Consider the following 13231-nt stretch of genomic DNA (forward strand, 5'->3'; position numbering starts at 1 on the left):
AGCAGAGGCCACCTGCCTGCCTGTCAAGGCTGAACAATCTAGGGATGGCTTACCTCTAGGTACCGGCTCTCTCCTCTTAGAGCCATCAGGAAGATCAGAATGAAGTGACACTGGAGCTTGAAGTTAGGTGGCATGCTTGGCCTTGCAGCTTATGCACTCTGCTCCTGAGATCCTGGGCTTTTCTTCCCGCACCTTTGCCCAGACTGAGTGCTAGAAGGCAGTAGGGTCCCTCCCTTAGGTCTCTTTTATAGAGCAGCAGGGAGGGGAGGCTCTCTGCCCCTTAACTCATGGGAGCTTAGTTACCATGGGTTACCTTTTCTCAGTGACAAAGTGCGTGGTGATGACGAGGGTCCAGCTCTCAGTCACAAATTTTCAGCTTGGCCCAGCATTATTCACGAATGATTTCGATCACAACTTAGTGAATTAAAAGTGTGGGAGAAAGAATGAGGCAGGGACAAAGAATAAGGAAGGACATTTTACTTGATCTTCCAAATACTTCATTATACTTCCTGTGAACATTTGGAAATTTTTCATTTTTGCAAACAAAATCAACAAAGTTATACACATGCATAAAAATACCCAAATACAAATGACCTTATCCTACCTTGTCACATCAACTTGGATGGAATCATGCTGGAAATTGTCAGAGTACAGTACTTACGCAATTGTTCATACTACTCACCAAGAAACTTGAGGCATTTTTAGCTCCAAAACTTTGACAGAAATTGAAGTCTGATTTTGTAGAACATTGCGGTAATGCAATTACAAACTTTCTTCCTGTCCCTTATTCTTTGCTGTATCCTGGTTCAGTTTCTTATAAGTATTTCCTTAATGGAAAACTAACTTTCTGTGGTTTGTGGACTTCTGAATTTTAGCTGAGCTCTGTCACTTCACCCAGTTATTTATATTATGTATACACTCCTTAACAGGTAACTGCACCATAAATTGAGTAGTCACCTGAACCACTGGGAGAGTGTTGTCTACTCAATGGGTACACATACCTGGATTACTTCTGTATTACGGTAGAAAGAACAGCTAAGAAGCTATATTGTTACTGCTCACTAGCAAATGTACAGGTCTAATTAAATGACTTAGGGGTCCAGACATAAGTTAGGTATACACTTCTCTTCCCTGATTAACAGAGAAGAGCATTGCTTCTGCTGTATGTTTATAATTATGGGGAATATGGAGATGCTCTGCTTTTGGCTTTACTACCCCCCCCCCTTTTTTTTCCTGTGGTGCTGGGGATTAAGCCCAAAGCCTTAGTGCATGTGACACAAGTACTTTACCAACTGAGTTATATCCCCATCCCACTCCCTCCTTTCTTATAAAGCACCTAGTAGTGTTATTAAAATTATCAATACACAATTAGACCATACTGCAGGTTTTAATGGAAGGAAATAGCTATAGTTTTGGTTTAAAAAATACTCAAAATTAACAGTAATTTGCCTAGTAGTGTCAGAAGTTAATATTTTCATATTCAGGACAATTCTGAGCTTTGTAGGGACTGCACCTTCATTAAACAGGAGGTCTTCTTACCCTAGCCTAACTTTATAAATACTCCTCAGACCTCAGAGGGGGGAAAGAGGAAGAACACTGGCAACTATGTCATTCTCTCCATCCTAGTGACTGTTTAGATGTCTGAGTTTTAGAAAGAATATAAAGCTATATGAGAGGAATAAAAGAGGAGAGAAACAAATTGCTTAACCCCCACTAACTTGGCCTCAAATGTGGTATCATCCTCATGTCCATCTCCCACTTCATTTGGGCCCAGAGAGAACCTCAGGCACATTCACCTTGCATGCCAAGGGCTCATTCTCCTTTCATACCAACTTAGCCACAACCCTGGCTTACTTAGAACTGGAACTCACTTGGAGAACTCTGTCTTTCCCACTTGGGGGTCTGGCAACTTGTGTCCTCCCAGCTCAGTGCTACTTATTAGCATCACCAAAGAGACACTGTTCTCCAACATGCCCCTGCTCCACACAAACGTCAGCCACTGGTGCATGGATAACAATGATATTCCCAAAGTGCTTTCATGAAGCTCTTTCCTCAAGAAACACGCACATGAATGCAAGCAAACATAAGACTGATAGGTAGTATCTGACGTTGCACAACAATTCACAAAATATATAAATGAGCTTCATTTCCACCAAATCCTGTGTGGGGAAATCAAAATGGAATTTCCACCAGCTTGGGAAACATCTTTTCAGCCAGGGGGAAATGTTTTTTTTTTTTTTTTTTTTTTTTTTTTTTTAAATAAGGCTAATTAAAAGAACTAGAACTTATGGAGGAAAACTAAGAAGATAGAATTGGAGGACAAACAAAAGCCAGGTGGCCATCATCCATGAACCAAATTATTAAAAATGAGATCTGGTTGGTTTGTAATGGAGGACTAGTTTGAATTGGATAGGGAAAAAGTTTCTGGACAATAAGCAGGCCTATGTTTGAGGACTGAGGATAAATTGTTCTAGTGAACGAATTTGGTCATTCAAACAATTAGCTTAATATTTGATAATTGTTTTTTCAACAAATAACTGGGTTTCTGTTGTTGTTTGACATATGTTCTGTATAAACTCAAGAATCCCCAGGCACACTTATTGGAAATGATCTGTGTAGATGAAAATTATCTGTATCCATTCTCTGCAAATATTTTACATTTTCTCCATACTTTTCTGACAGCTTCTTTGATGTTGGTGTTATATAGTCCCTAATAAGTGTTTTTTAGGTCTTGAGCTATTGTTGGGCAGAGTGAAGACTTTATTTTTGTCAAGTAGGAAAATGCATTTTTTTTCTTTCATAAAATCCCAGAGCACATTGTCACCTGAAGGTCAGAGTAGCCACACAATATCAGATCCATGTCCATAATCATATCCACATTCAGATCCATATGAATTTGGGATGAGAGCAGAAACTGAAATTGTGCTAAGGCTGAAAAGGCATACACAGACAACTTGTAACTGGCATGCAGAGGGACTTTGTGATCACTCTGGGAAAATGTCCTAAAATGTAATTGTGATAGCTAAGAGCAAGCTTGTAGAGTCTCTTCCACTGCTTATGCCCTGAGGTGTCAGAATAAGCAAAGGGGACTATGTAACTTAAATCTCTATTACATGGTCCCATGACTTATTAAGTATTTCTTATCTGCTCTACTAAATTTTTTCTTTTGTTTATCACATTGAAAGAGAACATCACTAACACTGCATTCAAAGAACTTCTTGGGTTTGGCATCATGGCTCAGTGGTAGGGCGCTTACCTAGCATGTGTGAGGCACTGGATTCGAGCCTCAGCACCACATAGAAATAAATAAATAAAATAAAAGTATTGTGGCCATCTACAACTAAAAAAGTACTTTTTAAAAAAACAACTTATTTTTTCCTTTCCTGATTAATTTGTTATAACATTGGAAAATGAGGCATATGATTGAGTTTTCTTTAAGAAATAAAGGTGACCTAGCTAGTGTGTGTGATAGCACAGGCCTATAATCCCAGGAACTCAGGAGACTGAGAAAAGAGGATTGCAAGTTTGAGGCCAACTTCAGTAACTTAGCAATTTAGAGAGACCCTCAGCAATTTGACAAGACCCTGTCTCAAAATAAAAAATAAAAAGGACTGGGGATGTAGCTAAGTGGTAAAGCACCCTGGCAGGTTCAATCTCAAGTACAAAAAGAAAAGAAGTCAAAAGAATGAAACTCATTATAGTTAGCCAGCAACAACCACAAAATATTTCCACTTGCTTTCAATATGTTCTGCTGTTGGAATGAATTTGGAGGGTATTATTTTTATTTTATGGTGATAAGAAAACAACATGAAATCTACTTTCTCAATTTAAATGCACAATTATAGGCAAAATATGGTATAGCAAATCTCCAAAACTTATTTATTTTACACAACTGAAACTTTAAACACATTAATTAATAACTTCCCATTTACCACTTACCCCTCCCCCACTCCTGGCAACCACCATTCCACTCTCTTCCTCTATTAGCTAACTATTTTATTATAGACTTCATATAAGCAGAATCTTGGAGTATTTGTCCATCTGTGATTGGCTTATTTCATTCAGCATAATGTTCTCAATGTTCATCCATTGTACAAAAATGGGATAACTATAACATTACTTATCCTAACAGGGAATTTCCTTCCTTTTAGGATAAGTAATATCCCCTTATATGTATATACCACATTTCTTTATCCAGCAATTGACATTTAGGTTGTTTACACATTGTGGCTATTGTAAATAATGCTGCAGGGAACATAGGAGTGCATAGATCTCTTTGAGACCTTGATTTCAATTTTTTTTGGATAAATGCCCAGAAATGGGATTGCTGGGTCATGCATAATTCTATTTTTCATTCTTTGAGGAACCTTCACACTCTTTTTCATAGCAATTGCACCATTTTTGCATTCCTACCAACAGCGCACAAGGATTTTGTTTTCTTTATATCTTCACCAACACTTGTTATCTTTCATCTTTCTGATAATAGTCATCCTAACAGGTATGAGGTATTTCCTCATTGTGATTCTGATTTGTATTTCCTTGACAATTAGTGATGTTGAGCATCTTTCTATATACCTGTTATTCATGTGTCTATCTTCTTTGGAGAAATGTCTATTCAAGTCCTCAGCCCATTTTAAAATCAAGCTATTAATATTTCTTTTTTTCTGTTTTAGCTATTAGGCTATTATATGTCCTTATATACTTTGAAAATTAACCCCTTATCATATATTTAGTTTTTTAAATATTTTCTCCCATTCTGTAAGTTATTTTTTCATTCTGCTTAGTGCTTCCTTTAGTTTGATGTAATTCTATTTATGTATTTTTGCTTCTGTTGCCTATGTTTTTGGTGACATAAAAAAATCATTGCCAAGATTAATATTATGAATCTTTCTCCTATGATTTCTTCTAGGATTTTTACATCTCAGTCTTACTTTTAAGTCTTTAATCCATTTTTTTTTATTTTTGTATATGATGTAAGATAAGGGTTCAATTTTTTGCATGTGGATATCCAGTTTTTCCAACATCATTTGTGAAGACATTATCCTTTCCCTATTCTGTATTCTTTTTTGAACCCAGAGCTTTGTAAATACTAAACACTTACTCTACCCTGAAGTATATACTCCAGCCTCTTCCCATTATATATTCTTTAAAATTTTTGGGGGGGGCACTGGGGATTGAACCCAGGGGTACTTAGCCACTGAGTCACATCCCTAGCCCATGTTTTATATTTTACTTAGAGACAGGACCTCAATAAGTTGCTGAGGCTGGCTTTTGAATTCATGATCCTCCTGCCTCAGCCCCCTTAGTTGCTGGGATTACAGGCATGTGCCACCATGTCCAGCCTTATTATGTATTCTTGGCACCCTTGCTAAAGATGAATTGGCTTTCTGTTCTCAATATGTTCATCTCCGTGCCAGTACCCTAGTTTTAATTACTGTAGATTTGTAATGCATTTTGAGATTAGGAAGTATGATGCCTCCTGCTTTGTTCTTCTTTCTAAAGATTGTTTTGGCTATTTGGGGTCCTTTGTGGTTTATATGAATTTTAGAATTATTTTTCTATTTCTGTAAAAAAATGGATTTGGCTATATTTAATGCAATTATTTAAGTAGATAAGATTTATTTTTCAGATGTGTTTGAGATCAGGAAGGAAGAAACTAAGCAAATATCCTTTCAGAAACTAGTCAGCCTTTGAATGAAATCCTCATGTGCCAGCTACTTTCAACCCACATGAAGAGGGGCAGTCAGTAGAAATTAAGATTTGGGGGATTGTGAGTGACTGATTCCATACTTGAGATTGAGCCCAAAGGGGAATTTATTATCAGGACCCAGGGATGGCTTCCATAATGTATAAGTGGAAGGACAGAAGCAGGACCTCTAATGCTACTCCTTAGCCTCTTTGTCTGAATGCTACCAACTTCTGCAGTCCTGTGGTGTAACCAGGCCACCAAAAATTCTAGGCCTCATGCATTACTGTTAGGCAAATGGGAATAACCAAAGTGATGTTTTTATAATCTCCAGTCCACAAAACTGTGGGAAGAGGCTCAGAGGCCAGGTGTAGGATCCTGCCATGACTCTTTCCTGATAGCCAAAGGGCAGAGAAGGAAGGGGAAGCAGTTTCTAGAAGCAAGGATGCTAGATTTACAAAGTAAAGGTATGTATATAAGAGAAAACCAAACAAAATTTATTTGGGCCTTTGGTCATAATTCATTTATAAAATGGTTGTTCTATACTAGAAATTATTAGAGGCACTAAATATTGTATCATAAAAACTAGATTTAAATGATAGCTATTATTAAGTTTTACCAAATTATGGGTTTTTATCACTATGGTTTTACTTCTAATATAAGAAAGCATGCATAGGATATGTTTTTACATCATTATTAAATTGGAATGAATGACTTTATATTAGAACATTAAGAGAGTTTAAAAGCCATAGTTTGAAAAAGAGAGAACTGGCTGAAATATAATTACAGAACTTCATTTCAAAAGTTGAGCTAGAAATGAGTCCTATTAAAGATTATGTACCATAATGGATAGTAGCTTAGCTCATCAGAGAGAAAAGCTGAAATGTGGAGTGGAGTGAAATTGAGAAGATTGAGGAAAGGAAGTTGAAGTCATAAAGCAGAAACAGAATATAAGATAATTAGGAACTAGCCCAAGGAAGTATTTTGATCCCATATCAAGATTGTTGAATGATATCATCTGTTATAGCTGAGGAATATTTCTTATTCTGGAAATAAGAAAGTAGTGATTTGGTGAGGTTTTCAAAGAGTTAGATATGGAGAAAAGAATAAGAGATTAGATGATCTATCCAGATTATCACAGTGAGTGAGAAACAAAGTCCAAACAAACCAAAGGATCTGTCTATATCCAGTCAGTCAGTTAATCCTTCTCCAAAAACAACAGCCCTGGAAATGAACCAGAACAATAATATTTTAGGTTTAAAAATTACAAGACTAGCAGCAAACTGTGAGGTAGTGCAGCCCACAGAGAGAGGCCCTCAGATCAATAACTATAAAGAAGACTGGGGATTGTTTATGTTCGTGTAATGACTTCCTTGACTTTGGAGTGACTTTGTTATCTCAACTCTCTTAGGCTTATTCCAAAATATGCCATGACTAATATCTAGCCAGTGGATCATAATGAAATGCCATTTAATATCATTCACTGCCTGCATCAAAGGGAAAAGTACAGCGAGGTCCAGAGCTGTCAGTGTATGTGTCATTAGGTAGTGGTGACGTGAATTGGCATGTAGCATCAGCACATAACATCTGCCTCTTCCCTGACTGAAGAGAAATGAAGTATAAAGCATCGTATTCCTTAGTGCCTTAGAATAAATCTAAAGGAGAGAAATCTGTCAGCTCTATACAGAGATTCAAGCGGTTCTAAATAAGGACAGGAGCAGAGAAAACTGCAAGCTAGGCAAGGTTTAGTTATCTGTGGTGCCTCTTGCCTCACTTATTGAGACCCCTGGCAACAGCCAGCCTTCTTCTCTCCTCCCTCTCTTTCTCCCTTCCTTTCCTCCTTTTCTCTCTTTTGAGAAAACTCTGAGCAATAGATGTAGTTGATAAATGTTCAAAATATCCTATATGTAGCTTGAATAACCTTTATTGAATTTTATTCTAACATAATATATCTGACTTCCATCCTAATATAAAGTCCTCAAATTTTGACTCTGCCTCTGATCCGTCTCCCTCCTCAGTACCCAGCACACACCCCTGGCACTTCTAGTTAGTAAGAAAACTGAATAAAGGTTTTTTCCTTTCACCTAGTTACAAAGTAGAAAATAGTCACCAATAAGATATTGCTGACAACATCCAGAAATGTGGCACCTCCAGACAATGAGAGTCAAGTGGTAAAACCTCAGTGGGGAAAGGCAAGTGAGGAGGTGCTGAAGCATTTTCTAGGGTCACCTCTAATAGACCACAACCAGTTCCACCATGTTCTGGTGACACAAAGTATGGAGGAAGCTGTGGTGATAGGGCTGGGTGAGGGCAAGGCAAGTAGGACATTCACCTAGGACCTGAAAGTTAAGGGGATGCACAAAAACAAAAAAAGTCACCAAGATAAGTAATATTATAATGCAACATATTACTGAATGAAATGAATAAAAAATTATAATGAACAAAACACCAAAGTTTGAAATAAAGATACTATCAGTATCTTCTGCCTTGAGTTCTATTAATGGCTCAGGACAGCACTGTGGAGGCATGTAGGCAACACCCATGAAAAGAATCAGTAATTTTAGGCCCTGGAGATAGTCCCAGTTCCAGCCACCATCTGACTGCAGCATCACGAGAAACCCCAAGCCAGACCATTCCTCTGGAGAGAAATTTCCCATACCCATCCATAGAAACTAGGAGAAATAATAAATGACCATTGTTGTTTTAAGCCACTAACTTTTGTTGTGATGGGTCATTCAGGAATAGACATTTCTCATCTTCTCTATATTCCCTGGAGCTTTGACTTTGGTGTTCCCAACTATCCCAGCTGTGTGATGGCCTTTGTCTATGAAGCCCTTGAATTGACTCACCATCTGTGAGGCATAGCCTTCTATCCAGACAGCTACTTCTAGACTTAATCAACATCTGTAAAATCAAGCTGCCTGGGGCCAAGCCCAGCTTGTGGGGCATAGAAAGTGACTGGAGAAAAGATACAAGCCAGCCCCAATGCCTCAGCCCTGAAACCAGCATGCCCTCACCAGCTGGTGTTGAAATTATGTATGAAATATCAATAAACACTGTTCCCTTTTTCATCCTGACATTTCTACATTTCTAATCATCTCTACTGTGCAAACAGAACAAATTTCTTGTAGGTCATCTAGGGGAGGAAGTCCATCAAATATTGAAGAAATCAGGTTTTTTGCCCATAGAATAGCTATACTGTAGGTCCCATTCATGTTTTTAAATATCACCGTATAAAAACAGACCAGAACACTAAACTTTAGGATTTAAAAAGTAAACTTTCAGAACCAGCCAAAAGAGTTTTCAGAGGCCAAAATTGAAATACCTTGAACAATAGGATAAGGTTGTATTGGATTATAATCCAATGCATAAAATAAATTTCCATGAGACCATGCTAATGTAAATGAATGAATAAATAAATTCTTAAGTGGGAAGAAGAGACAAGTCTCCCTTACAGAAGAATTCCTAGTCAATTATGTTGATCCTCTGCCACTAAGGAGGGAGAGCATAACCCCACTCCTTAAACATGGGCTGAGAATAGTGCCTTCCTGCCAAAAAGTATGGGAAGAGGTAGGTGGGAGGGGGGTGCATTGAGAGTGTTTTTTAACAGTGGAGAAATCTGACAAACACAGTCTCAGCCACACCAAATTCAACATCAATCATCATAAATCACATTGATAGTATGTACAGTTAATTTTACTTACATCTTAGACATAAGAAAGCAAACACAGTAAAGAGAGTGGAATGAGATGAACATCATTACCCTAAGTATATGTATGAAGACACAAATGGTACGACTCTACATTGTATACAACCAGAGATATGAAAAATTTTGCTCTATGTGTGTAATATGAATTGAAATGCATTCTGCTGTTATATACAACAAATTAGAATCGATCAATAAATAAAAAGTAAGAAAGAAAACAGAGTCAAAGAATAACACTATTAATTTTTGTTCTTGACAATGTCTTTTTCTCTATTAAACTAAAATACATAATTCTAAAGAAGTACATAATTTATAAATATCTGGGAGTCCTAAGCATTGGTTTTTAAGATTACTGGCCATGATTTAAAGAAGTAGTGGGATGTGGAGTACAAGGATACATACTTCCAAGATTTGATCCTTAGATTTAGAATATTTTTTCTTCATAAACAAAGACAAAGATAGAGGCATTCCATCAGTTTAATTATGTAGGCTACTAGAACAACTGAATTTCTTTTTTTTTCTTTTAGTTGTCATTGGACCTTCACTTTATTTATTTATATGTGGTACTGAGAATTGAACCCAGTGTCTCACACACTCTAAGCAAGCACTCTACTACTGAGCCACAACCCCAGCCCAACAACTGGATTTCTATATGGAAAAAAAAATGATCCTTACCTCACATTGTATATAAAAATGAATTTGAGATAGGTCTCAGAATAGATATGAAAGTTAAAACTATAAAGCATGTAGAAGAAAACATAAAATAGTATCTTAGCAACCTTGGGATAGGCAGATATTTCTTAGGAAAACACTAACAATAATTGAAATATTAAACTTCCTTAAGATTAAACATTCATGTTCATCAAAAGACACAATTATGAAGGTGAAAAGACCAACCACAGAGAGAAAATATTATTAATTATTATTAATTCATGTATATGACAGTAACACATAAAAAATTCTATTTTTTAAAAGTGCAAATGATTTGAATAGTCACCTTACAGAAAAAGATAAACTTATTACCAACAAGTGCATGTACAAGGGTTCAATATCATTAGTCACCAGGGAATGCAAATTAAAACCACAATGACAAACTACTTACATCCAATAAAGGGCTGAAATTAAAAATACTGATAATAGCCTTAAGAAAAATGTAGTGTATTTTTAATAGAAAACTGCTATTTTATTGATCAACATGAATAAATCATTAAAATATTTTATTCAGGGGAAAAATAAAAGAAAAATCCAGTCACAAAAGAAGTACATGCTGCAGAATCTAATATATAGAGTTTTAGAAAAGGAAAAAATACTAATACATGGTGATAGAAACCTGAACAATTTTGCCTCTAAAGGAGAAGAATGGATTGGCACAAGGGAACCTCTTTGGGGATGGAATGTTCTATATCTTCATTAGGATGGCAGTTCCATGATGTATCCAGCCATTTATCAAAACTCACAGTGGAACAGTTAAAATCTGTGAGGTTTTTTAAAATTTTTTTTAATTGTAGATGGATACAATACCTTTATTTTGTTTACTTATTTTTACATGGTGCTAAGGCTCACACATGATAGGCAAGCACCCTACCGCTGAGCCACAACCTCAGCCCCCAAATCTGTGTATTTTATCTTACATAAATTATGCCTCAGTTTTAAAACCTTCAAGAGAGATTCAACAAACTTTTGTTCCCTGAGGTACACTGGTTAGGTGTGACCAAGAGATATAAGGTAGAAGCAGGGGAAACAAGAAAAAGAAAGATGGAATAAGGAACAGGAAAAACAGAATAAGAATGAAAAGAATAAAGGAAGAAAAAAATACACTAGGAAGTAGGAGGTCTTGGATTGCCCATTCTTAGTTTTCATCCTGGTGGTATACTCTTGATATACACCAATTTTGTTTTGTGTTATAAAATATAAAATACTTAGGGGGCTGGGGTTGTGGCTCAGTGGTGAAGCGCTTGCCTAGCATGTATAAGGCACTGGGTTCAGTTCAATTCTTAGCACCACATATAAATAAATAAAATAAAGGTCCATTGACAATAAATACACAAAAAAAAATACATGGGGGAGAGTATATAAACTGTACATCTACATTTTGCATTAGAATGATAAAATGCACTGCCATCCACATTCCAACCACTCAGTTGAAGAAATTGAACACTACCAGGGCTCTACCCCCAGTTGCATACCCCTTCCTCTCCATCACAGAAAACAAGAGTGTCCATTTCCTTATTTTTATTTAACAGATCTCCTATTGATGAAATTTCTATTGTTTCTAAGAATTTACTATTGTAACCAAACTGACGTATAATTTTATTTTTTTAAAGGAGGAGGAGAACTTTTTTTTTCAAGAGAGAGAGAGAGAGAGAGAGAGAGAATTTTTTAGTATTTTTTTTAGTTTTCGGCGGACACAACATCTTTGTTTGTATGTGGTGCTGAGGATTGAACCCGGACAGCACGCATGCCAGGTGAGCGCGCTACTGCTTGAGCCACATCCCCAGCCCTGATGATGATGTATAATTTTAAATCCTTTATTTTAATTCTCGAGATTTAAAGCTAAATAGTCAAACCAACAGATTCTTTACAATATTTCTCTGAGTCTGGATAAATCAACAGACCAGAGGGCAGCAGTACCATATATATTATCTGAGGAGAGATAAATCGATTATTTTTTATAAAATCTTGATCACTCTGAATTAGATGTGTCCCCCAATATTCATTCATTGTCTTCTTTTCAATTCAGAAGAGAGTGTAAAAGTAAAGGAGTAAGTATGAGACCCAGCTGAGCAAAGTGGTGGCTTTAATTTGTGACAATGAAATGGTGGATTCTATGCTGCCACATACGACAACTCATGGGTATTATGAGACCGAGAAAAGCCAAATTGATCTCAATGATGTGTCAAATTAGTAATCATACTAATTCATATTGTCACCTGTTCCTTGCCAGGTTTGATAAACCACATGTAAAGCTGATTATGCAGATAATTTTAGGTAAATTGAAATATCTTGTTCTACATAATGTCAGACTTCGAGGTGAAAGTCTTCCTGAAGGTGAGTTTTCAGTTCCACACTAAACGTCTGTGGCAGCGTCATGCATAGATTTGCCAACATTTCAACTCATTATTGTGTCTTTTCTTATGCCACCCATTGGGATGCTACATTTTGGCAGCATGACACAATAAGCTAGTTTGTTTTTCATTCTTAATACATGTTGACGTGATCCATAAAAATGGGGATGAAAAATATGGAATAACTATAAAAAAGATTTATCTTTTCACTTCATAAAAGGATAAGTCTTGAGGTCACAAAGGACATATAAGGTTAACACAACAGAAATCATTCCAGGAGACCCTAAAGGCATATATATATAGTCTTTGACAACTCCTAGATTCTTATTTTCTTAGTCTGTTTGTGCTACTATAACAAGATATCACAACTAGGCAATTTATAAACAATAAAAACTTATTTCTCATAGTTCTGGAGGCTGGGAAGTCTAAGATCAAGGTGTCAATATATTCTGTTCTGCTTCCAACTTGGCTCCTATTGCTGTGTCCACTGGAGGGGAGGAACTGTGTGACATCATGTGACAGAGGGATGGAAGGGCAAAAGAGCACTATCTTCAATCTGGAACTCTTTTATAAAAATGCTAATACAATACTATTCATGATGATGAAGCCCTCATGACTAATAACTTCCCAGTGGTCACATCTCTTAATAATCTTACAATGGGGGTTAAGTTTCCACATGAAATCAGGAAGAGATACCATCAATCAAACCATAGCATTTGTCTTCTGAGAGCACTGAAAACAAGCCTATAGTTTGTTATCATGCCATCGTTTTCT

At 36.6% G+C, this 13231-nt stretch overlaps 1 protein-coding gene across 1 annotated transcript in view; it reads right to left on the reverse strand.

The window, feature by feature from the left end:
- Crhbp (corticotropin releasing hormone binding protein) overlaps nucleotides 1-13231 on the reverse strand; it is a 60801-nt gene that overhangs the window by 15131 nt on the left and 32439 nt on the right. The window contains exons 2-3 of the mRNA XM_046429038.2: nucleotides 314-414; nucleotides 54-210 (exon numbers count right to left, since the gene is read on the reverse strand). Coding sequence (XP_046284994.1) covers nucleotides 54-134 — 81 coding nt within the window. The 5' untranslated portion in view covers nucleotides 135-210; nucleotides 314-414. The remainder of the gene's footprint in view (nucleotides 1-53; nucleotides 211-313; nucleotides 415-13231) is intronic.

This window comes from Marmota monax, unplaced genomic scaffold (assembly GCF_021218885.2).
Source record: "Marmota monax isolate L192 unplaced genomic scaffold, Marmota_monax_Labrador192_F-V1.1 WCK01_AAM20220418_F8-fsc00018, whole genome shotgun sequence".
NCBI lineage: Eukaryota > Metazoa > Chordata > Mammalia > Rodentia > Sciuridae > Marmota > Marmota monax.